General features: G+C 41.2%; 2 protein-coding genes across 4 annotated transcripts in view; one reads left to right on the forward strand and one right to left on the reverse strand.

The window, feature by feature from the left end:
• Positions 1-1,735: 1,735 nt before the first annotated feature.
• On the reverse strand, positions 1,736-4,637 carry LOC122784508 (serine/threonine-protein kinase NIM1-like). The gene is made up of 3 exons (XM_044049813.1): positions 3,943-4,637; positions 3,148-3,416; positions 1,736-3,059 (listed from the first exon to the last, which is right to left on the reverse strand). Exons 1-3 carry the CDS (start codon positions 4,214-4,216, stop codon positions 2,298-2,300), a joined length of 1,305 nt encoding a protein of 434 aa, XP_043905748.1. The 5' UTR covers positions 4,217-4,637; the 3' UTR covers positions 1,736-2,297.
• Positions 4,638-11,463: 6,826 nt separating this feature from the next.
• satb2 (SATB homeobox 2) overlaps positions 11,464-26,932 on the forward strand; it is a 40,684-nt gene continuing 25,215 nt past the window's right edge. For all 3 annotated transcript variants that reach the window (XM_044019467.1, XM_044019468.1, XM_044019469.1), the window contains exons 1-2: positions 11,464-11,680; positions 18,821-19,006. In XM_044019467.1, the coding sequence (XP_043875402.1) occupies positions 11,509-11,680; positions 18,821-19,006 (358 nt within the window). In that variant the 5' untranslated portion in view covers positions 11,464-11,508. The remainder of the gene's footprint in view (positions 11,681-18,820; positions 19,007-26,932) is intronic.

Here is a 26,932-nt window from a genome sequence, read left to right on the forward strand (position 1 = left end):
TTTTTGCTGTGTTTTTATCACATTATTTCATCTAAAACCATATTTTTGATGGTTGGACTGAGTTTCATGGTCCTGTTGTTGTTGTTGTTTTGGACTCAAAGAGACTCATGGTGTCTTTCTCTCCTTCTTGTGTGAACAGAACCCGGCTGAAGGTTCTTGGGAGGATCCAGCCCTGGAGAAGCTGCACGTGTTCTGTGAGGAGAGTCGTGGTCTGAACGACTGGCTTCCTGAGATCAGCCTCCCCGGCCGCTGATCTGGGACCTGGACTCCGGTCTCCATTTGTGCTCAGATGCTGTGAAGCTTCTTATCTGGAAATACTCATCCTGACGATCAGGGTGACCCTGTTTCTGCTCGTCCTGGATTCTCCTGAGGAGGATTCAAGTCCAGGCAACGCGGCGCCGGCCCCCGGCCCACGCCCCGCCCTCCTCTGAAGGGAAAAAGGGGCGGGCCCCCCGGCCGACCGCCAACCGTCGTCTCTCGTACCCGTCCATGCCAAGATGACTCTCATTCTTTATGTGAACGAGGTCGGGCATGCCACGAGAGCGACACGTCGACCCTCATTCTTTGTGCGGATGAGGTTTGGAGAGGAAGGAGAAGCGACTCGTGCGTCCTGTGGTTCCCGCAGAGCCGACGTCGCCAACCGTTGACGCACGCGCAGCAGGAGAAGAAGCGGTGCGGAGGAAGAGGCGTCTTTAGAAGAGAGACTTTTTTTAAAGGCGTCCTCTCTGCTGAGCAACATGACAACAGTTGTCTTCAGCGCCAAAGTTTCCCACTTTCCAGAATTGTCTTAATTCTCTAAAGGTTTCACTTTAGAAATTTAACGATGACAAAAAAACAAGAAAAAATCTCTAAAGGTTTCACTTTAGAAACTTTGATACTGAAAAAAAAAATTAATAATAATAAAAACGGCTTTTTTTCTAAAGGTTTCACTTTAGGAAAAAACAATGATTAAAAAATATGGACATTTTTCAGCAGAAATTGCATTTTCTTTGAAGGTTTTACTTCAGAAAGTGACTCAATGAAGCTGAAAATGTTACAAAATTACACATTTTATTACGGCTTTTTGTATTATGAAGAAAAAAAGAAAATTTTGGGGAAAAAAGTTTTTATTTAAGAAAAGGGCTAAAATACTAATTTCACATGAATTTATTTGTATGATGAAAAGATGGAAAAATGTTGGAAAGAAACTTATTTAAAATGTCTTTGTTGAAAATATTCAATAAAAAGATAAGAAATGACTTTTGTTTGAGACGTTTTCACTTTTTCCCCCTAAACCTCGTGAACTCTGTGTGAATGAAGTCAAAGTAAAAAAAAGTTCAGACCTTTAGTGAAATGTGTCTCCGCCTGTCAGCTGCTCGCTCGCTCTGTGGTGGAATAGTTGACCCCTCCCCCTCGGCGTGGGCCCCCCCTGCTGGACTCATCTGCATGTGTATGGAGCTCAGGACAATAGTGAAGCTGCTGCTCCGTCAAAGTCCAAACACACAACAGCGTCCATTGTCTGGACGGCAGATGTCTCTGCGGCAGCGCCACCATCTGCTGCTGCACCCTGCAGGTGGAGGAGGAGGAGGAGGTGAAAGGGGGTGGTCTCTGTGGTCGGCTCTGGCCGGTTTGGACCGGTTGAGGAGGCCACAGAGGATCATCTGCTGCCAGCTGCTGTTGACTCACAGACACCAGGAGAAAGTTTGACAAACAAAGAGACAGAAGATGATGATGATGATGATGAAGAGGAGCAGGAAGCACCTGCTCCACAAAACAACATTAAACACACATTTTTAATCATTTTTCATGAAAATTATGAAGGAAAATAAGGATTAACGCTTGTATTTATGCAGTTTTCTGGGCTTTTATACATTAACATAAAACGTTTAGCAGGTTACAAAATACAACTTTTGAATCACTTTTTATGAAAAATAAGAATTAACATCTGCATTTTTCTGGATTTTCATACATAAAAGAACTTCTTCAGGAGCTTTTGCTCCGTGACAAACTCACCAGGTTCTTGAGTTGAAGAACTTAAGCGCATGATAAAATAACACAAAGTTCATTTTTTATGACTTATTACGTCGTTGGCTTTTATTCAGTCACATTTGTACACAAGTGTAAAATATAAAAAAAAGCAATCTAAAAGCACTGCTCTGATCGGTCGTTGGCTCCGCCTCCTCCGACTTAAACTCCATCTCAAATGAGATTAACGGTCCGACGTTAGTCAGACTAAGATCATCCAGAATTGAAGAATCATCTTGGATGAGTTAAAATCCAGTCGTCTGTGTTCTGCATCTTCTTAGACCGCTGGTTGTTCATGACAGCACACAGAGCTTGGAGGTGTGTCTGAGGCCCCTGTAGGCCCGGAGCCCCTCCCTCTTCGGGTCCCTGACCATCCCTCGGACCACAGGCGGACAGTCGTAGCCCCGGCTCTTCTGCGCCCGGTGCACCATGATCCTGTAGACGCCGGTGACGGGGCAGCGGATGTCTTTCAGCTGGTTGTGGCGCAGATGTTCCGCGGTAAAGCCGAGCTCCTCCAGCGAGCTCCTGATCTCCTCCTCCTCCTCCTCCTCCAGGTCCCAGCTCTCTGAGCCCAGCAGACTCTGAAAAGGACTCACAGGTTCGTGCGGCACCAGTGACCAGGGAAACTCCACCGGTAAGAGCCAATCACAGCCCAGCATCTGGTCGATGGCGTAGCGGTCGGTGGGATCCGGCTTCAGGATTCCCTTCACGAGCCTCTGGCAGGGCCCGGGAACCCAGGGAGGCACGGTGTAGGCGGCGTTGATGATGCAGCGCCGCAGCTTGCCCAGGGTTTCGGCGCGGAATGGCATGGTGCCGGTGGTCATGAAGAAGAGCAACACGCCCATGGCCCACACGTCCACCGGCGGCCCCAGGTAACTCTCGTCCTTGAAGAGTTCTGGCGCGGCGTACGGCGGAGACCCGCAGAAGGTGTCCAGGCCGTTGTTGAGGTTTGAAACCTGCGTACTGAAGCCGAAATCAGCCACCTTCACACAGCCGCGGCTGGTGAAGAGGACGTTCTCCGCCTTCAGGTCGCGGTGGATGATGTTGTTGTTGTGCTGCAGAGCAAAGAATCAAAGGTATCGTTGTCGATAAATGATAAATATCTACATTTGCTTCCTCACTGGTCTGCACTCCAGCACTCACCATGTATTTGATGGCGGAGAGGATCTGCGCGAACGTGACCTTGCTGGTGTTGTCAGAAAACTTGCCCTTGGTGCAGATCCTGTCGTGGAGGTCGCCTCCTCCCGCGTACTCCAGCACCAGGTGGAGGCGGCTGGGCGTCTCCACCACCTCGAACAGTCGCACCAGGTTGGGATGCTGCAGGGACTCCATGCTGCTGATCTCTCTGGAGAGCAGACGCTGGGCCTGAGCGTCCAGCCGGGTCTTGTCCAGGACCTTCACGGCCACTTTGTCTACGAGGAAGAAGAGACGGAAATGCTTGAGCCACTGTCTGAACACAGGAGGAGGAAAAACTGATTTTTACAAACTTTCTACGTCAGTTTAAGTCTACGATGTCTTTAAGAACATGTTCACATCGTTATCTCACTGTGAGACAGACTTTTCCAACAGGAAAGTGAAGTTTGTAAAACACTCACTCTCCCACACCAAACCTCATAGAGAAAATCAGTGATTTTAACATCACAGCACACAGGAGCTGCTGGTCCACTGCTGCCTCGTGTGGCCACTTTGTGTCACTGAGGTCAATCAGAACGAAGGACATTTAATGGCGAACTGTAAAAATAAGACATTAGAACTTAGTGATGGAGGCAGCAGTGGATCAACAACTCCTGTGTGTGTGATGTTAAAATCACTGATTTTCTCTGTGGGGTTTGGTGTGGGAGAGTGAGTGTTTTACAAACTTCACTTTCCTGTTGTGAGATAAAGACGTGAACGTGTTCTTTAGATATCGCAGACTTATGGTGACGTAGATTCAAATACCTTTGGTGAGAGCGTGGAAGCCCAGTTTGACCCTGGAGAAAGCCCCGCAGCCGATCTCCCCGCGCACCTTGTAGAAGCCGACCCTGCGGCCGATGATCAGGTCCTTGATGGTCTTCTCGTCCTTGCACATGTCGCTGGTGAGCTTCTGCAGCGGGCTGAGTGGAGGCGGGGCCTCGGCCTCCTCGTCCTCAGAGCCGGCGGCGGAGCTGTCCGTCAGGCTGTAGAGGCTGTGGCGCAGCTTTGTGTTGGTCAACTGGAAGTGGCTTCCAGGCATCGCTGCTGCAGGACAACACAACGGCACAATTCACTGAATTTCTACTTCACCCTCGCATTCTGCTCATATTTCATGCTTTCACACATTAAACAAGAATTCTCTCTCAATAATAAATGCAAAGACTGAATTTGACGCATTTATAAATGTATAAACAGACGATCTGACATTAATAAAGAGCTAATTAAGCAGTGATTTACGTTTCAGAGCGGGGATTTTACAAGGCTGAACTTTAGATAAAAAACAGTGATAAGTTACAATATGTCTGTTTTTAAAGACATGAAAACATAATTAGTTCAATATATTTAGGGTGAAGAAAGATGAACAGTTGACATATAAGTCTCTCTACGTAGAAGAGCCTAAATAACGTACACAACCTTTATAAAAAGCATACAACTTAAATTTATTAAGACTCTTGTGTATTTTTTAGGTCATTTTCAGCCTAAAACAATGATATTCAGGCTGTTTTTACTGGTGTTCCTAAGCCGATCAAAACTTGCGATAATTGCAGGGTGATTAAATACGTCCATGTTGGTAAAAGTTAGTTTGTAACCTATATTTCTGGTGTGTGAAATGTGAGTTCCGAGTTACTAGTTGGAACTTTCAACTGAAATGCAACCTCTGGACAGGTTGTCACGATGTTTTTGTGTGCAAAATAACATCAACAATGGCTAGTCCAATTTCCGACTTCTCTCTCCGAGTTCCTCATGTAAATAGAACGCAGCTTTAGCATTGACTCTGGGAAGAAATTAGCACGTTCAATCAGGTTTCGTGTTCCCGTTGATCGGAATAAAAAGCTGCGATCTTTGCTGAGTCATTAAACACGCCCACACTCGTCAAAAATCACCTAAACGCAGGTGTAAATGGTGGTTAAATTCTTACATACTGTAGCTTTAAGCTGTGTTTGAGGGTGAGTTGTGTTTTTTGTTTTTTACAGACGCACCTGAACGTCTCATCCTGCTTTTCAGGATGCTGTTTTTAAACCTGAGCGTTCACTGCTGTGGACCTGATACAGTGAGATTACAGAGTGTGTGTGTGCAGGAGGAAACATAAAAACAGGGTCCTTCTCCTTCATTACATCTTTTTAAATCGCTGACCTGCTGTTCAAACCTCTCACGTCCTCATGTCCTCAAACAGCCGGAGACGACTTCACATCACGTGTTTTTTTTCAGTTGACAAAAATAAAGACTAAGGTAAACGATTTAAAAAAAAAACAAAACAAAAGAAAGGAGAGCAGGAATTAAAAAGTGTAGAGCAGCTTTTATGTGGACTCTAACGATCAGTGTGTGATTTAAAGAGTTTAGACTGACCTTGAATTACGTGTGTGTGTGTGTTTATGGACGTATTGTTTATAGGTGTGTTTGTTGTTGTGTCCCACTCTTCCATTTGCTCGGGCGTGTCTGCATCGTGTGTATTTGTTATGACTACAACGTGTAATAATGTGGAATTTGATAGTGAAGCTTATCATCATCAGAAAAACTAACAAAAACAAAGAGACGACGGTGGCCCAGAATCAAACGTGATACGGGACAAACATCGCTGCTGTCAGAGCCAAAATATGAAGATTAATCAGATTATTGGTGACACACTATCAGTTTAATTCATCAATATCTCACTTTATCTCACTGTTAGACAGTGAAACTCAAGTTTGTAAACCACTCACTCTCCCACACCAAAGCCCATAGAGAAAACCAGTGATTTTAGCTCACAGGGACACAGGAGCTGCTGCTCTACTGCTGCCTCGTGTGGTCACTTGGTGTCACTGAAATAAATCCAAACAAAGAATTTCAAAGGCCGAAGTGACAAAATAAGACGTTTGAACTTAGTGATGGAGGCAGCAGTGGATCAATGACTCCTGTGTGTGTGATGTTAAAATCACTGATTTTCTCTATGGGCTTTGGTGTGGGAGAGTGAGTGGATTATAAACTTCAGTTTAACAGTGAGATAAAGACGTGAACATGTTGTGAAGATATTGTGAACTTGAAAGAACAACCAATCTCTGAACTGCTCTGTGATTGGTTAAAATCTCAAAGGGAGGAGCAAATGTCATGTATTTACGCCACAGATTTTCCCACACCAAAGCCCATAGACCACACGAGGCAGCAGAGGACCAGCAGCTCCTGTGTCCCCGCCAGCTAAAATCACTGGTTTTCTCTATGGGCTTTGGTGTGGGAGAGTGAGTGGTTGGAAAAGTCCGTCTCACAGTGAGATAAAGACGTGAACGTGTTCTTTAAATATCATAGACTTAAACAAACATAGATTTTATTAGCCGTCTTTTCATAAGTGGCTAAAATCCGTTTCTTTAGAGACATTAGAGACATTTTATTGCTTTGTGCGTAATTATTGATCACAAATGCCACAGAAATCCTCCCTCACTGTGTCTTTAAGAGGATTTCTTTGAAAGGAAATGGCCTAATAATTAATTGTACACATTGGTGTGAGGAGTGTTTATGACAGTTGCCCAGCGAGGCCATAAATTGGGAAATGTGTCAGGACTCTGGTCTTATCAAAAACACATTACATTGGTCCATCTTTCTTTTCTTCCAACAGCTCGTCTTATCTCGTCTTCATTAACAGCTGCAGCTATCGCGCCGCGGCGAGCGGGCCGATAATAATCTCATTGTTTGGCAACAGATACGTGGCGATGGACGACGGCGTCGCTCGCCGCTGATTCTCTTATCAAAGGCGTGTTCCACCGCGTTTACACGCCGCTCGTACGACGCGGATTGACCAAGAGTAATCCCCGAAAACAGATTAGTGTTTATCAGTGTGTGAGTGAGTGAGTGAGTGAGTGAGTGAGTGAGTGAGGATGTGGTGATATCCAGTTCACACACAGGTCATTATTGTATTTACATGTGGTTCAAATGGGTTTTTTTATGTCGGGACAATAAACATGTGACATGTGATCAATAAGCAAATACAGTGTAATCTATAAGAACATGGATTATGATCAGTGTCTAATCTAGAAGATATGACAGCTTATCTACAGACACAGATCTATTAATATATATAGTGCATATTATACACATTAGGTTTCATCTTTTTTCACAATAAGTGACGTCTTTACGGCTGCAACTAACAAAGATTTTCACTTTTAACGATTTCTTTGTTTTATGGAGCAAAAGAAAACAGAAAATATTCACATTTAAGAAGCTGTTATTTGAGAATAAACGTCATTTTACACAAGTACAAAAGCACCAAACCATAAATAATATTTAACAGTGAGTCAAATGTTTGCTTTTATTTTTCTATTTCAGTCACTTCAGACGTTATTGATGATCATAGAAGTCACAGGTTACATTTGATTGAAGTTTGCACTTTAAATAAAGTCACATGTTATTCAGCCGTTATCTAAACTAATAATAATGAAGAAAACTCACATTTTCTTTAAAAATGACGGATTTGAAATGTTATGTTAAATGATCAGATAAAAGCAGGCTCTCGTGAAAACTCAGATTAGGTTGATATTCGTCTCCACTGACGAGTAAATAAAGAGGATTTTCTCCTGCGTCATGTGACCACACACACACACACACACACACACACGCGCTTTACTGTATATCTGCTAAAGGTTAGGCAGCACATGTTATCTATGGGATGGCACCATGTGAGCAAAGGTTGATAAAAAGAAAGAAAGAAAAAGAAAACACAGACTTGGATTTTAGTTTATCTGTTAAAAACCAGATGGAGTGTGTGTGTGTGTGTGTGTGTCCAGGTGAGATGGTGAGATGTCTCTGAGGACTGAGGACATGTCCTGATAGGGATCGTCACAGCAGGAGTGTGTAGAGGTGAAAGGGGGAGGAGCTACAGCAGGACAGGACTTGCTGATGATAAAAACAGATTCTGTTCAGGATTATGATTTTTTTATAGTTAGTTATGAATCCTGGGTCATTCACTCATTCATCTTTATCCTCCAAATGAGGGTCAAGAGGGTTGCTGGTGCTAATCCCAGCTGACAGAGTGAAAGGCGGAGTCACAGTGTGGACACAGAGACAAAAATGATTCACTCTCACTCTCTCACCAACGGCAAATTTAAAGTGTCCAGTTTATCTAATCCCCTAATCTGCATGTTTTTAACTGTGGGAGGAGACTGGAGAAAACCCACAGAAGTCTGACTAAGTGTTTACATGCAGGAGTAATCAGACTATGAGTCACATTATCCAGGTACGTTAGTCTGACTAAGTTTAGCTTGATGTTAGTCGGACTAATGTGTTTGTACGACATTAATAAAACTGAATTATTGTCTTAGTCTGACTATAATCTGACTTTTAACCTGAATAGAAATAAACTGAGTGATCAATAGACCGTTTCATGTCTCGAAAAAAATATTGACAAAGAATATTTTTAATATTTTCTGACATTTTAGGTGGAAAATAAAGTTTTCTCATACTATTTTCTGAGAAAATCTTACACGTTTTATCTTTCTTAAAGAAAATCAACATGTTATTGATCATTTTCTGATCAGTGAAGGTCAGTTTCACATCTCTGCTCGAAAAATTTATCCATTATTATTTTGTGTGATAAATGTGAATATTTTCTCTTTTCTTTTGCTCCGTAAAACAAAGAAATCATTAAAACGTCATCATTTCCAGTTTTGACAAACACTGATCAACAATTTATGGACCAATAATCAACAGAATTTGACATTTAACTGACTTTGATGCGTCACAACACTTTTATTTACACGAGTTTGATCATTTGTTCTGTTCTTCATCTGTTCTTGATTACAAGTATTGATTAGTAAAGTGGTTTTACGTGTTTGTCAGAGGATTGTGTTGTTTTGTTAAACTGCATCACAAACACACACCTGCAGGGACAGGCCTGCTGACTCAGCACTAACTGAAGCAGCCTCTTCGTGTGTGTGAAGCGGTGGCGACGCGGTGGCGACGCGGTGGATGTAAATGGCAGCGGCTGAGTTTGACTCCAGCGCTCGGCGATGTTCACTTGTTCTTCTTGGCTGTAGCTACAACAACATTGTTAGTGTTGGGATTTATTGAAGTGAATTATAGTTCACATCAAAACTCTTTTAATAAACTCTGCTACACTTTTTAATCACGCCAACGCTAATGTTTTTAATTTATTGTTCATTTTGAAATTTTGCCCGAGCTCTTAATACTTCACACACAGACTCGCTGTGTCTGTGTGTGTTTGTGGTGGATGACTGTATTTGTAGTGTAAGAGTGAGTTAGTGGAGAAGGTATAGAACAAGGGAAGGAGGGAGGGAAGGAGGGAGGGAGGGAAGGAGGGAGGGGTTAGCGGGGACAAAGGGAAACAGATCTAATTTAATAGAATGTATGTGTGATTAAAAACATGTTTGCCACTTCATCTCACAGAAACTAAGGTTTGTAAAATGTTTATCCTCAGAGAGAAATCAGTGATTTTAGCTCACAGGGACACAGGAGCTGCTGGTCCTCTGCTGCCTCGTGTGGTCACTTTGTGTCACTGAGGTCAAACTGAATGAAGATTCTCAAACGCCAAATTTACAAAATAACACATGTGAACTTAGTGATGGAGGCAGCAGTGGATCAACAACTCCTGTGTGCTGTGATGTTAAAATCACTGGTTTTCTCTGTGGACTTTGGTGTGAGAGAGTGAGTGTTTTACAAACTTCAGTTTCCTGCCAAAAAAAGTCTGTAAAACAGTAAAATAAAGACGTGTGTATTTTACTCTGGGTGAGTGTTTTGTTCAAATCTGCTGAATCTCAGAATCACATGATTACCTCTTCAGGCTCCTCCCTCTTTATTTTTTTTACATAGTTTTTAGTCTCTTTCTTTCTCTTCAGTGTGTGTGTGTGTGTGTGTGTGTGTGTGTTCACACAGGCTGGCAGATATTGGCCAGGGGCTTGTGGGTAAATAAAAGCAGTCCATTTGGCGTGAGTGAGTGAGCTGGCTGCTCTGTGATACTTTGGCGCATGTCCCTCACTGTCAGGCCTGGCAGCGTTTCTAATGCCATTACCCTGAATTAGACGTTTGGCTGACGTCCTCTTATCAGGGGACACTGACCCACGAGGCTGCTCACACACACACACGGATACATATTAAAGATAGTGTATGTAAGTGTGGAAAAGCCAGCAAACATCACATCCGTCCATCCGCTCTGTTGACAAAGGAAATCGCCCTAACAACAGACAGAGTCAATGCAAAGACACTTGTCGTCACGGTAACCACTCAGCGTTGAGATTTTTACTGTAGTTTATCTTTATCGGGACAATGTGAGTGACTTTAGTGACATTTAATGTGAGTTTTCCCAAAAGAATCGTACAAAAATGATCTTATTTTACGCAAGAAGGCAGAAAAGAAGCTGAATTACGTCCCTGTTTGATTTTATATCTAGAATTTTACAGTGAACGTTAGAGATAACGTGTTCAATGTTGCAAATGAGTTTGTTTGCTAACGTACACACACGCCTGTGAGTCCGTTCATACTTAAATTATCATTCGTACCAAATCCTACGTGAAAAACGTGCAGTTGTAAATTATTTTCAGGATGATTCACACGGACAAAAATGGACTCACAGAAACATAATTGTGAATTTCTCTGTGAGATGAATAAAGTATCCATCTATCTATAACAACATTTAGCTTCAGGGTCAGACGAGCGCAGAGTTCGTATCCTGCGACTGTTAACGTAAATCGACTTGCTCTAGCTACTGTCAGGCCACGCCTCTACGACTTGTCGTGAAGATTATGGGTCTCGTTGAGTATGTCTGTAAAGACATGTTTACACTCCCATGTTTTCTTCTTCTCTATATTTTAACGTTTGTCTAAAAACACACGCGGCATTTCTTCCACTGAACGCTCAGGGATGGTGTTTGTGTTTATACATACATACATATATATATATATATACACATATGTACAGTATATATATGTATAATTTCTTTCTGCCAACAACAACTCTGTGCCTCTGAGCTACAACCCCGCCTCGCAAAAGGGTCACAAATATATCGTTTCACTTTTTAAAAAGGGCAAAAATGACGTCCGTAAACAACAGGGCAGTGTAGTGTTTGGCAGACGCTAAAGTAAACAGAGCATTTTTCCTGTTCTGGGGACTATTTTCAGTCATGGATTAATACACATTTGGCAGCGGCAGCAGCAGCAGCAGCAGCTGTGCAGTTTATTTTGAAGTGAAAATAAAGTGTAAGCAACGTGTCACAGTGTGACACCGTGGCTCAGCTGTGTGTTAAAAATGGACCTTTAAAGGTTCAGACTGACGTTCTAAAATGCTGACTGTGACGTTTACCTGTGCGCAGACTCGCTCTCTCTGGCTGGGGCTCCTCTGGGGTTGTGGAGGAGGATGGAGCGAGGAGGGGACAGTCCCATCACGCAGGACAGTCCGGAGCGGAGGGGGAGCAGCCCGGACCTCAGCGGCCTCCCGCCGCCGGGGAAGAAGGGACGACTGGAGCTCAACGGCAGCCCCACCGGGCCGCGCATACGCCACAACGGAGCGCCGCTGAGACCGCTGGGAGGTAAAGGCCCGTCTATACTTCCTCTAGAGGGCAGCGTCGATCATTGAAGGGGTTATTTTTGTTGTGCTTGATCCATAAATAGACAGAAACACAAACCCAGTTAATAAAGAATATTACTGGTCAGTGTTGCTGATGAGGGAGATTGTTGATAAGCAGTGTTTTCATCGTCACTTTTGACAACATGACGCTCTCTGAAACTTTCCACCATCTTTAAATGCCCGCATAGACTCTTCTTCGTCCCTTTTTTTCTGACTGATCGGACTACTGACTCTATACTGCCCCTCCACGTGCTATGGCTCCGTTCTGTCCGTCATCGGGAAATAAACGCAAAGTACGAACCAAAGGCTTTGTCTGTCTCTGTCTCATTGAGTATAAATAAGAAATGCCATCGAGACATCACGAGACACTAGAACTAGTGAAATTATTGTGTTAGTCTGACTAAAACTGGACTTTTCAAACACGTTAGTCTGACTAAAACTGGACTTTTCAAACACGTTAGTCTGACTAAATTTGGACTTTTCAAACACGTTAGTCTGGCTAAAACTGGACTTTTCAAACACGTTACTAAAACTGGACATTTCAAACACGTTAGTCTGACTAAAACTGGACTTTTCAAACACGTTAGTCTGACTAAAACTGGACTTTTCAAACACGTTAGTCTGGCTAAAACTGGACTTTTCAAACCGTTAGTCTGGCTAAAACTGGACTTTTCAAACACGTTAGTCTGACTAAAACTGGACATTTCAAACGTTAGTCTGACTAAAACTGGACTTTTCAAACACGTTAGTCTGACTAAAACTGGACTTTTCAAACATGTTAGTCTGACTAAAACTGGACTTTTCAAACACGTTAGTCTGGCTAAATTTTGACTTTTCAAACACGTTAGTCTGGCTAAATTTTGACTTTTCAAACACGTTAGTCTGACTAAATTTGGACATACATGAATTTGGACCAACACACCCAGATAATTTGGTTGGGAGTTGAATTACTATCATGTCCCAAAACTGGTTTTGCACATGTTTCACAGCCCCATGACCTTTGACCTGAAAATGACATGTGTAGCAGTAGCTTATTCTAAAGCTGTGAAAAACTTACAACAACAACAACACTCCTTAGTGTGCATGAATAGTTATTCTAACTATTATTACACTATAATTATCTTTACGTGAATTTTCAGGACATTCTTACACAGATTATTATACTTTTTAAAAAGAAATATTGATTTTTTTGAATGTCTTGCTTGACAGCAGATGCTTGTTTCTATGACCAGGTGTCTGAGGGTTATTTGGTTGAAGCAGTGAGTGAGTGAGTGAGCGAGTGAGTGAGTGAGCGAGTGAGTGAGCGAGCTGTGTTTGGCTCAGAGTGGCGTGTTGTCGTGTGGCAGCTCTGCGGGGACAGACACTGTTAATCTATAAGTCTGGAGGGAACTGTATAATACAGCCTTACCAAATAAAGGAGATTGCTCCATATAAATAAGATTTATAGAAAGTCACTCTGGGTTATCGATCCCTGCATTCATTGTGAAAGTTGCTTCCCGGTTATGTGTTTGTGCATGTGTGTGCGTGTGTGTGTGCTGGGTGTCGGCAAACGTCTTTTTCTTGAATATTTCTATTATTTTAAGGAAAAATCTACAGTGACTTTGAGTAAATGGGTGTTTTTTTTCTCTCTCCTGCTGCAGGGATTTTCAGGGCATAGCGTGGAAATATTAATCTGAAAATTCCCTCCCCGAATATTTCTGTGGGATGAGAAACACATTTCTGTGGGTTTGGACGATTCACGGCTGCACAGTTTGAGCTTTTAACGATGGATTGTGTGTGTGTGTGTGTGTGTGTGTGTGTGTGGTTTTGGAAGAGTTGAAGAGGTTAACAAGTCAACGGGGGGAAGTTGGGAAGACGAGAAGAAGAATTGTTGTGTTTGATGTGACAAGATGAATGGAAGGTTTAGGCAGGACTGATGAAACTGTCGACTGTTGAGTGGGAGTGACGTCACCGCTGAGTCCACCACGTTCCAGAGAAAAAGACCAAACAACATTTTTGGATGGCAGCCATTTTAGAATCCTATGTCGGGGTTGGTGAAGTTCCTCTGATTTTCCGAGGTGGAAATCTGAAGATTTGACGAATTTGGCCCATCTCTAAAAGGCTCCGCCCACATTTACATGTTTTCTTTTTGTCCATTTTTCTTTGGGACTATTTATGTTTTTAGGGTTTCTTTGCAGCTGAGGCAAACTGTCACTCTTTCCACCAAAGGGACTTTCATGTACGCAGAGTTGTTGTCGTGTAACAGCCACCCGGAGGCGCCGTCTCTCTTTTTGAACGGCCCTGTGATTGGTTAAAATTTGCCCGAATCATAGTTTTCATGTCTAAAGAGAGCTTTGTGAAGGTGAGTGTCATCAGCGTAGCTATAGAAACATATCTCACGCCTTCTGACGACGTCAACGTGTAGATATTAAAAAGCATGGGGACCTAAACTCGAGCCTTGGGGAACTCCACAGTTCAAAGATTTGGATTTTCTAAACGTTTACTAGGAATGATCTGTCAGTGGTTAAATTTGAACCAGGTTAGCTCACACTTTTTATCAAAATCCCTCCTAATTCTAATCCAAAAAACGGCGTCCTCACACCGGTGTCCTGTGTAAGTTTCCTGCCAAGTTCGAAGTCTGTCAGTCAAACCGTTGAACAGTTATGAGATTAAAAGTCAGACAGACAAATGACGAAAGAATCTTTATGTGATTACAAATTAAAATCTTCTTATTTTACCTTTAAATAAATAAAAGAAAGAGGAACATGTTTCTGTGAGAGTGTGAGCAGGGAATGAAGGGAGGACACAGGAAGGGGTTTCCTGAACTAAACGCATGGTTGGCCTGTAATAATGACGGCTTCTCTTTGAAGACAGGAAACTCGACGTGTCTCCTCCAAACCACACAGCCGCCACACACACACACACACACACACACACACACATTTACATACTCACACACACCATATGTCCACATTTGCAAATGTCTGCGCTGTGACACTCACACCCAAGGAAGGCTGCCAAGACACACACCCACTTACACTACACACACACTGCTATTCTTGTCAGGACACTGCATTGACTGTCACTCATTTAAAAGCCAAACCAAAACTTTATCCTTAACCATAACCAGTTAAAGATACAGTACGTAACATTTCTACTCTCTTTAAATCCATAGAAATACATATTAATATTCAAGGTAACAGTTTAATTTTAGTCATTCATCGTCTCTGCTAGCTTTCATTTTAAGAAACAAATTAAAAGGGAACACTTTATTGTCTTGATTTTTTTTTTGCGTATTCCGTGAAGCACAACCGCACAGAACTCCCATGATTCCACACTGCATCCCGATATCAACAAGCTAGATGCTGGTGCGTTCCAGTTGTATAGTTGAAAGTCGGAATTCCCAAGTTACTAGCCGAAAGTTTCAACTGGAACGCCTACTCAAGTCGGATTTTCAACCTCGGGAAAGTTAGAGCAACGCCATCAAAATGGCTGCCACTCGCCTCAATAAATTTATGTCATGTTCTCCATAATCTGGATTAAATCCAGATTACCAAAATTGAATGGGAACATACTTGGGTGATCATCTACCCATCTACCCAAATTCATCCTGATCTGTGAAGATGTCTTTTTACACCTTAACCAAAACAGAAACACGACACACCTGACCGCTAACTCTCAAATGAGGTCTAGGCTGAATTAGGAGCAGGTTCCGGTCCCCCTTAAGGACCACAGGTCCTGGGCAAGTCTGTATTTATACATAATTTATATAGAAAAATGGGGAAAAACACCTATTGTAATATCCTCGCTGTAAGTGTTAGCGGAATTAAGAGGTTTGAGGCGACATCACATTATCCAGTGCAGATGATCGAGTCAGCGGGAAAACACAGGACACTCGGAGAGAGAGAGAGAGAGAGAGAGAGACAGAGAGAGAGGGAGAGAGAGAGCTGCTGTGTGTGTTGACAGTTATATTTCCCTGTTGGGGGAAATTCACTTACTTGAATTGGCTCCGTGCTCCAGTGTGTAATTCACTCCATGAGCGGCTGGAGGACTGGGAGCAGGAGGCGGGTGATTAATGAGGAGGAAATAGAAATATAGGAATTGACTGATTAAAACAACGGGTGGGATGGATCAGTGTGTGTGTGTGTGTGTGTGTGTGTGTGTGCTGGGAATAGGCAGCATATGCATGCCTCTGTGTGTGTGTGTTATTAGAGCTGGGACGTTGCCTAATGCTCATAGTCCATCATTTCTTCAGAGAGCTCTAATGAATTGCCCGCTGACAGGTGGCTCCAAACCAAAAGCCTTTTAGGAAAAAAGGCTGATATTGGAGAGGACGGATTGATATTGGTGCAGCGGGCAAACGAGAGTGTGAGCGAGCCCGGAGGACGGGACAGTGGGAATTATCGTGGACAGACACAGAGACCTGTGTGTGTGTGTGTGAAGACGAAAGACAAGATTACCTGCGTTTTTACAAATGTTTACATTTTCACTGGATCCAGATGAACTTTCTGAAAGTTGGTCTAATGATAGATTATCTGATCCTGTAAACTCGTACCAAATGTCTTTAAAATCTGCTGAGTTTTGACAGAGATATCAATATATATTTTGCAGTTTCGTCCATTTTGAATAGATGGGGACTTCATGAAATTCGATCATATTTTCTGACATCATCAGTGGGCAGATTCTTACCAAAATTTAATGGGAACATACTTGAGTCATCATCTACCCAATCTACTCAAAATGATGAATTAAGATGTCCCTGAGATATACACATCTGAACCTGTTCAATCGGACTGAACCGGTACATTCAAAGTGCCACCAAATCTGTAATCTGATCCAGATGAAATTTAGTCTAATGATAGAGAGTCTGATCCTGCATCCACATACCAAATTCCATTTAAATCTGATGACTTGAACAGTTTTGCCCATTGCCAAAAGATTGGGTTTGTGATGTCATCAGTGAGTCGACTCTTACCAAAATGTAACGGGAACATACTAGGGTGACCATATACATTTAAAATGACACCAAATCCATAATCTGGATCCGATTTTAGTCTGATCCTACATACACGTATCTAATTCTGTTCAAATCTGATGAGTTTTGACAGAGGTATGATTGGTCATTTTTAAAGTTTTTCCCATTGTAAAAGAATGGGATTTCTTGAAAATTCGATCATGTTTTGTGATATCATCAGTGGGCGAATTCTTACCAAAACTGAATGGGAACATACTTGGGTGATCAGCTACATTTACCTAAATATCAATTTCTTTCTTGCACAGAATTCAAGAACTTTCAATGACCCATGTCTGTTTAGGGCAATGTTCACAAACTTTCAAGGACTCCAAGGACCCCGGTGGACCCTGACTAACACAAAGAACATAGAAATCTTTAACAGTCATAATGTGTGGCGTCCACACTACGACCAAACCAATCACATTAAAGTATTAAAAACTATAGCCAGGAAACGTAAACAACTGAATACTGATAATCCAGATCTAATTATGATGACAACAAAACTAAAAAATCTACTTAAATCACTAATTACACCTTATTTTTTATTACACTTTAATAACAGGAACCTTTCTGATTTGAAGAGTAAATAAAGTTGGATATCTGGAATCCACGTCTCACTTTTTCATAATATTCTAAATCATGAGTGGTGAATAAAACCCTTCCTGTTTGCATTATTTAAACCAAGGGATTATAATTTATGAGGATTATTTATGTTTGAAACTATGAAAGTGAGAACAAATATTAAATAAATACAGACGTGTGTCCGTTTTGGCGTTCAAAAATGTAAAATAATTACAGATTACAATGACAATTTAAAGTCCAGTTAAGTATCATTTTAATATGTATTTCTCTACTTTCTTTGGTTTTTCCTTGTTTTGTACAGGACAGGCAAAAAAATAATCCACGTTTGTGTTAAATAATCCCGTTTACATATGGATTCAAGTTGGACATTTAGAGACGGGAAGAGTCCACATGTGACGGAGCTCAGTGATGAGACACATGTCTGTTAATAGTTAATATTGTGATTCACAACAACAACGTCCACATGTGGACGAGGAGAGAGACCATTAAAGTCTCTGAAGGGACGCCAAGTGTGTGTGTGTGTGTTTGGTTTCATCCACAATATTAAACACATTTCTTTCACCTGGCCTGAGTTTATATTTTCACGTCTGAGTCACGGGATGACGATAATCTGCGAAAACACCGATATATTTCACAATCAATTTTAATCCCCACTTTTACAGTTTGTTTTTAAAATGACAAACAAATGAAAGTCGGTGAATAAAATCTATAAAATTAAACTCACAAATGACTGCATGCAAACTGTATTTTCTTCAAAAAGGAAAAATCCCTGGTTTTAATCTGCTGTGAGAGAATATTTAAAGGATTAAGGCAAGAAATGTTCATGTGGTTAAACTGTAAAAACTTTGCACCGAATAATTAAAACTTACAGGAAAGAAAAAGCCCATATTTAGTCGTTTGGCATAATAATCTGACGTTAGAAGAATTTACAGCTGGAATAAAAGTCACAGAATATTGTGATTATTGTGGGTAAAAATAAAAACGTCTGTGTGAAGTCTCCAGCGGTTCAACCACAGGAGGGCGACGACCATGTGACAGGAAATGCCACATGTTACGTAGTACGTGGTAACGTAAGTTTAAAAAACGTGTGAGAGTTGACTTTGTTTAGGTGAGAATAATTAGAAAAATGTGTATTTATTTAAAATCACGAGGGTGAAATATCCACAGCGAGGTCATGTTTTGACAGAGTTGTCCATGATATTGCCGGAAAAATCATGACTTTGACACAATTTTCTTCCAGTTTGAGGCCAAAAATGAGCTTAAATTCCGCGATAATTCCACGTCCATGTGTGAGGGAGTGGTTATTATGACAGCCTGTCTCCGACACAGCAGTAAATGTTTGTTTTTGAGCACATTTTCAGACGTTCAGGTGTCGTTTTAAAGTCAACAGTGAAGCTAAAAAAAACAACAATCAGATCCACATGTTTCTTTGTGTGTGTGAGGGATAAACTGATCACACACACACACACACCAGACAAACCAGACAACAACAACAACAACAACAACAAACCTCCCGTCCTCTCACAGGTCTGATGATTCCCGTCTTCTGCGTGGTGGAGCAGACGGACGGCGGCGTTCAGACGGACGGCTGCGAGGGACGGGAGGAGCACGCCGAGTTTGTCCTCGTCAGGAAGGACATCCTCTTCTCTCAGCTGGTGGAGACAGCGCTGCTCGCACTCGGATACTCGCACAGTTCAGCCGCACAAGCCCACGGTCAGTAACACACACACACACACGCACACACGCACACAATTACAGAGATTTGCGAGTTCATAATTAAAAGAAAAAAAAAAAAGTCCTTTAATTTACTGAGAGTTTATTTCCTGTTTGCCTGACTCACTGGACTCAGATTATGAGCAATAATCTATGAGTAATATTTTCTTTCATGACAAATGACTTAAAGTCCAGGTTTTAAACCACGTACGTGTTTTTAATCAGAATACGAATCGTTTTAATCTCACTGTTTACATGCAATCATTTTCTTCTTATCGTTACGTCATCATCTTAGAGCTCAGGATTAATTATATACACAAACCGGGCCTATAATATTTCCTCATTAGCTATTTTAATCATAAACTAAGCTAGCTGTCTGTTGACTCCACCTATGACGTTATGCTAAGCTAAGCTAACCAGTGTCTGATTCCAGCAGCATATAAACTAAATCTACTTCCTGAACAGTAGGAGATTTAATCGTGTCTGACAGATAAAAGGCTAGCTGGCCGTTCCTTGCCTCGATGTTTATCTTAAATGAGCTAGCCATCGTTTAGCTTCAATGCCATGTTTACACTAAGCTACTGTAAGCTACCTATGTGCTTGTACCAGCTACATATTTATGCTAAGTTAACTAAGCCATCTGGTGGCCTTAGCTACGCTAAGCTAAGCTAGCCAGCATCTGGCTCCAGCTACATTTGAACTAAAAAGCTACTTCATGAACTGTAGGAGAGCTGGTCGTGGCTAATAGAATAAGGCTAGCATGAGCCTAGCCATCTCCAGGCTTCAATGCACCATTAATACTAAGCTAAGCTAGTCATCTGCTGGTACCAGCTATATATATTTATGCTACATTAAGCTAATCTAGCCATCTAATGATGACTCCATCTTCATATTCATGCCGAGTTAATTTGTCCTCACCTACATATTTATGCTACGCCAATTTAGCGATCTGCTGGTTTTACCAAGATATTTATGCTATACTAAGCTAACCAGTATCTGGCTCCAGCTACATATCAACTTCATGAACTGTACAAGAGCTGGTTGTGTCTAACTTTGGAAGGCTAGCATGAGCTAGCCATCTACAGGCTTCAATGCCATATTAACACTAGGCTAAGCTAGCCATCTGCTGGTACCAGCTACATTAAGCTAATGTAGCCCTCTAATGATGACTCCAACTTGATATTTGTCACCACATTATGTATGCTAAGCTGATCAGCTATTAGTTGAAGCTACATACACAGATGAATGCTGGAGTCTGGCAGGTTTTTTTGGTGGAACAATGAAAAGCTCCCACGCTAACTTCAGACGCCACAGAAGTGGACAAAAGCGTTTGTGACGCCACAGAAACGAGCACGGAGCAACACAAACGCCGCCAACATCAATAAAACACAGAGAAACAGTTTCTTTAAATATCTGAGGTCAAGCTGCCTCGCTTTGTTAGGATAACGAGCGTTTCACGAAGGCCATTATTAATCGTCATGATTTTTCCAACCACCCAGTGTCTCTGTGTGTGTGTGTGTGTGTGAGAGCTCTGGTGAGACTGAGTCAGAGGGAAAGATCCTGCAGCTCGTCAGGGTCAGGACGGAGAAAAGTCTTTGTGATCAGCAGAAGAGAACGGTCGTCTGTTACAGAGAAAATAGCCCAAGAATGTTTGAAAAACACAACTGAAGACACAGACAGAGGCTGTAAAAGTCATTAAAGACACAACAAAGACAACGCACACAGAGGAATGTCTCCGAGGGACAAAAATACATACTTTTTTTTTTTCTTCAGTATGTGTGAGAATGTTTACGAAGCAGACGAAAAGAAAAGGAGAAGAAGAAAAAAAGTGTAATTTATTGTCGCACACATGGTACTCATCTGCCACAGGACAGTGTCATTTACTGCTGTTCTTTCTCAAGCATGCAGAGTATTTCATGTTGCCTCACATCAGAGCAGCAGCAGCAGCAGCAGCAGCAGCAGCGAGCGACAGTAGCTACTGAAACACACACATCTCAGTGTGTGACAAACAAACAAACAGCAGAGTCGTGACAGGTCACGCCCCCCACAGACGATTCTGAAGTCTCTTTTCCACGACACAGTGACAGAACCTGGTCCCTGGTGGTTTTTTTAGCTCCTGCTCTGATGAGGTTCAGCTGAGCCGATACTAACATGTGACATCATCACAGAAGAGTCACGAGCGCGACTTCCGACGACTCGGAGGGAAAACACCAAAAGTGTACGTCCTGAAAATAGTTTCACGCTGTAAAAAAATTCATGGATATATTTACATGTTACGTGTTCACATATCTACCGACAAATGAATGCATGTCATAGCGCTGCACCAGAAATGAATGAATTACAGTGAGAATGTGGTAAAAACCTTGATGGAAAATCACAGCAGCAGTTTTCTCTTAATGGTCTGATCTGTTCCCGTGACGCCGTCGTCACAGTCGACAACAGTCACATGAAATTTGCTCAAAAATCTTTTGTGATTTTCCCTTAACAAAGTAACTTTATTAGTAACTCACTGTCCTGAAAACACTGCCCTGCATTTGTGACGCTTTGCAGATGAATGTCATTAGAAACTGTTTCTGCCTGCGATGCTGCCAACGCATCAGGGGAGGTCTGTGTGTGTGTGTGTGTGTGGAAAACAGCGCGTCCACATCAATGCTCTCTAGAAAAACACCACACCAGGAGCTTCAAAGACTGAACGGGACATCGCAACTCGACACAAACAAAACTCACACACACACACACTGAGACAGACACACTCACACTGGTTTCCATGTCCTCAGAGGACATTACATTGACTTACATTCATGTCCTGAATGACTAACTCTAACCTTAACTATAATTACTGACCTAATCCTAATCCTGCCCCTGACCTAAACCCAGGACTCTCAAACTCAAATGACCTGGGGGCCAATGAGTATGTAGTCTGGCCAGTAGGGGGCCGGTGAAGTGAAAAAAATAAAAGGAAATCAAACTTTTTGGGTAACAACAAGTGTTCAGGAGAGGTGGTTTCGCAGGATTTCAAAATAAAAGTGTCTGTGTTCATATGGACCGATATAAACGGATAAGTGGAGGATGATGATGATGATGATAAAGTTCACAATAAAAGCGATTTTATGACACAAAATTAATGTATTCCAAAAAAAATACACAGAAATAAGTCGATAAGTATAATTTGATACTAAGTGATGAAATGATGCCACATGAAACTGATTGGAGAGCCACATGTGGCCCTCGAGCCACAAGTTTGAGACCTCTGCTTTAAGATAATCCTGACCTGGAAACATGTTCAACTGGAAATGATCATGTGACTGTGAGAACAGATTTAGGTCCCCACAACATAAGGATTACACACACACGTTTGCATAGCATCATAGTGAGGACACTTCGTTGAGATAAAGCTCTGGCCCCTTACCTTAACCTTAACCATCACAACTAAGTGCTTAAACATAACCCTTAAAGCCTTAAAGAATGTGAGGACCAGCCAGGATGTCCTCACAAAGACACACACACACACACACTGTCCCACGCTGCTTCTCTCAAATGAGGACTTTTTGTTTTTACGTTAAATGAATAATCCCTGGCTTAAATTACACTTTTTTTTTTCTCTTTCTCTCCGCAGTCCACGACCAAAATTACACAGAGTGCTCGTCTATTTTCTGCCCGTTTGAATTGTGTCCTGCATTCCTGCGTCCGCCGCCGTGTATTTAAACGACCGGGACTTTCTTTAATTAGCTCAGGCCCAGTAATTAACCCGAGATATTGTTTATGTCCATTATAACGTTCTGGAGGCTTTCTTTATTCTTTTATAGACCGGGGGACAGAAGACCTGTACTTTACTGCCTCTGTCACACAGACAGACAGACAGACAGACAGACAGAGAGAGAGAGAGAGAGAGAGAGACAGACAGAGAGAGAGAGAGACAGGGTATTGTTGCAGTGCCACGTCTAACAAGTCAGAAAATGTCACCATCAGTTTTACTGAACTCTATTTTCATCAGTTTGAGTGATTTTTTTTTAAATTTGCTCGTTTACCAAAGAACATCAACAACAACAACTTTACTATTTTGATCAAATAAATAAATAAATAATCGTGTTTTTTTAATGTAGTTTTATGAAGTAAAAACATTGATTATTCGAGAAAATAATGCCCAAATTCATCAAATATAAAAATAATCCCATTAATATAATAGTAAGAGACGCAGCTTTGTATTTAGATTTTAGATTTAAATTTAAGTGATGGAACTTCCTCAGTTTCCAGGTGTCTTTGTCCTCATGACGTCAGCTCGTCAATCACGACTTCCCTTTTTTTAAACAAACACTAATAAAAAGCTGCTTCTGTCGTGTTTTACTGCGTCAGATAAAGACAGAGTCGATAAACCATGACAAAGTGGGATTAACTTTAATCAGCATTCAATTCCATGTCAGATTAACTCACCGACGCAGTGTTGTGTCCTACAGAATCACTGTGTGAGGACGGAGACAACGTCGTGTTTAAGGAAAAACGTTTGAAAAACGATAAACTGTATGGATAAATCCTAATCCTGGGTTAAAACATAATCCCAGGTTAATATGGTCATTTGTAGTGTGTCTGTGTGTACTTGTACATATGTCTTTGTGAGGACCAAACAACGTTTTTGTATTAAGGTTTAGTTTAAGTGTTTAGTCGTTAAGGTTAAGGTAAAGGGTTAAAGAAAGCCTTATGTACTCAGACTGTTGTGTGTGTGTACTTGTACTTGTTACCTCTTAAGGACCAAGCATAAACACTGACCTGGTCCTGATGAGGCAGAACCTCATTTCTGATGAACTGGTGACAGAACAAAGATTTGAATGGTGGTTAGGTTAAGGTTAGGGTCAGTCATTAACTGGTTATGGTTAGTTCTAAGGCTGTTTAAATCAACTTACAACTCTAAAGGGATTTTTTTTAGGGTCAGAATTAAGTTTATGCTAGGGTAAGGTTAAGGTTAAGGGATAGGTGCTTAGGTTTGATGGTTAATCTTAGGTTAAGGTGCTAGGAAAACACATTAATTCTGAGGGTCGTCACTAAGAATAAAGTACTAGGACATTTTAGCAGGTTCTCACAAATCTAAAGGGATTATTTAGGATTAAGACTTGGTTTTAGGGTTCGAAGAAGTTTATGCTAGGGTAAGGTTAAGGCATAGGTGCTTAGGTTTGATGGTTAATCTTAGGTTAAGGGGCTAGGAAACACATTCATTGTGAGGGTCCTCACTAAGAATGCAGCACACGCCCGTGTGTGTGTCCGCGGCTGTTGGTGTTTGGTTTTGCGTTTGTGCCGATGGCCGCGCTCCGACGTGAGCCAAACCACGACGCAGCCACATGAAAGAGGAGGAATTTTAATGTGGAAATGGTAACAATGATTTTCTACTTTTAACTGTGGACGAGAAGCAGAGACGCGCGGGACATCAGACCCAAGAAGACGGCTCAATTATTCAACTGTGTGTGTGTGTGTGATGTCATGTGACCTGGGTGAGTGTGTGTTTGCTTCTTCACAGCTTAGCATCAGTGACAGTGAAAACAGTGTGTGTGTGTGTGTGTGTGACAGAGGAGACTCAGCGTGAGCTCATTGTTTTTCCTGCAGTCGTAAAATAATCTTTTAAAATTTTATTCCCGTTAAACGAGGAAAAGATGTTTGCATGTGAGATTCACGTTAATACGTCGTTATTGTTGTGATTTTTTTTCCTTCCACACGTCAAAAACTAGAACTGCTGAAATTCTTATTAAATGTGAAATTGATGTTTTACACATTTGGCGACAACATGGCAACTATTTTACGAATACGTGTGATAAATAAGACGATAAATAACAAATATTTTCACTGTTGTTGAGACCGACTGTTGTTTACACGATTAACAGATTCATTTCTACGCATTAAATGTCAGAAAATGGTGTAAAGTGTCAATCAAGATGGACACTAACTATTATTTTCATTATTAATGAATGTGTTGATTCTTTTTTGGATTAATTTATACATTTTTTTAAACCCAAAAATGTCAGAAAATGGTGTAAACTGCGGGTTAGGTTGACTCACATGTATAAAAATAGAATTATTATTTTTATTACTGTTTAATCTTTTTTTGGGCCAGAAAATGATGTAAAGAGTCAACCAGTATGTGTTAGGTTGACAAACGCATACAAAGTTTTATTCAAATTTTGCATTTAAGATAACAACTTTAATAATTAGTTACATCATTGACGAATCTGTTGATTATTTTCTGGATTCATTTGTTAATTAATTTCTGCAGAAACGGTCAATCAGTGAGGGTTAGAGTTGACTTAACTTAAACTTACATTTAGGATGAACACTAACCATTACTGTTGATTATTTTTATAGTTAATTTAGGATTTTTCTGGCCATAAAATGGTGTATACCGTCAATCAGTGAGGGTTAGGTTGACAAACTTGAACGAAGATTAGAACTAACTTTGCCTTTAAAGTAACAACTAACTATTATTTACATTACTGAGGAATGTCGATTAATTTATCAATTTTTGTCTATGAAATGTGAGAAAATACAGTCAATCAATAAGGGTTAGAGTTGACTCATGTACAAAAAATAGCACTAGAAATTTAATTTAGGATGAACACTCACCATTATTTGCATTATTGATAAAACTGTGGATCATATTCTTGATTATAGCAATTCTTTGATCCATAAAATGTCATTAAATGGTGTAAACAGTGTCGATTATTTTCTGGATCCATTTACAGAATATTTTGTCCATTAAATGAGGACAAAAAACGTCAAACGGGTGTTTCCCAAAACCTCAACAAAAATGACGACATCTTCAAATGTCCTGTTTCTGTCCACAACCCAAAAATATTCCAGTTTTCTCTCATAAAAAAAGCAGCAAAGAAACCAGAAGTTCATTAACTTTAACAATCACATCATCAGAGATGAGCTGATTTATCGTTTCACTTCCATTTAAACGTTTCTTTCCTGTTGTTGATAAAAAACCTGAGGTCAAATGAAATCAAATCTACGAGTGTTGCTGCAGTGAAGTGGCGGCTGGTTCTGTTTGGGTTCTTAAGTTCTTAAGTGTCTCTGTGGTGGTCTATGGGTGGTTCCTCTCTGTCCTGAGGACATCAGCTTGTTTCTGCTCACGCTGGATTAAAATAATGCTCTCGTTAAAACCACCAGATTATTAGGAACGTGGAGCCAACACTGGAATCACAGATTTAAACGTAATGGAAGGAAGGAATTAAAGAAATGTCTTTTCTTTTTTTTTAATGGAGAAAGAAAGACGGACAAAGATCAGGAGAGACAGAGAGACAGAGAGCAGGACTGGTCTGGATCTCATTTAGAGGATAGTAATGCGATTAGTTTTGTTTAGTTTTCACAGCTCCAGCCAGTCCCCATGAAGAATGTGCGTCTGTGTATGTACGTATGTGTGTAAGTGTGTGTGTGAGTATTTAGTTGCGTGTTTGCGAGCCTTTTCTAAGCCTTTAAAGAAACTGAACTAAAACCGATTCAAATCGACAGATTTACTTGTGACGACAATGCAACTGAAACACAAACACACACACACACACACACACACACAGGTTTGTGCAGCTATTCTTCTCAGGACTCTGCATTGACTTCCGTTCATTTAAACTGACTAAACCAAGCCTTGTCCTGAACCATAACCATAACTAGTTAATGACCAACTCTAACCATAACCTAATCTGAGTTCTGAGCTTAACCAGAACCTTAGAAATGAGGTTCTGCTTCATTAGGACCAGGTTTTGTTGTCCACGATGGCCTACTGATCACTGGTCCTGACTAAGTAGGTGTTTACGCTTGGTCCTAATGAGGTAACAAAAACAAGAACACACACATTCTCTTAATTTTGGGGATATAACAAATCAGCTAGCCCCTTACCTTAACCATCACAACTAAACGACTAAATGCCTTAACCTAACACACACACAC

The sequence above is a fragment of the Solea senegalensis genome, linkage group LG2, assembly GCF_019176455.1.
Source record: "Solea senegalensis isolate Sse05_10M linkage group LG2, IFAPA_SoseM_1, whole genome shotgun sequence".
NCBI lineage: Eukaryota > Metazoa > Chordata > Actinopteri > Pleuronectiformes > Soleidae > Solea > Solea senegalensis.

Coding starts and splice junctions, on each gene's coding strand:
- LOC122784508 (XM_044049813.1), bottom strand. CDS start 4,216: ATGCCTGGAAGCCACTTCCAGTTGACCAACACAAAGCTGCGCCACAGC. Junction 3,417..3,942: donor CTTCCACGCTCTCACCAAAG/GTATTTGAATCT, acceptor TCTTCCTCGTAG/ACAAAGTGGCCGTGAAGGTC. Junction 3,060..3,147: donor TCTCCGCCATCAAATACATG/GTGAGTGCTGGA, acceptor TTTGCTCTGCAG/CACAACAACAACATCATCCA.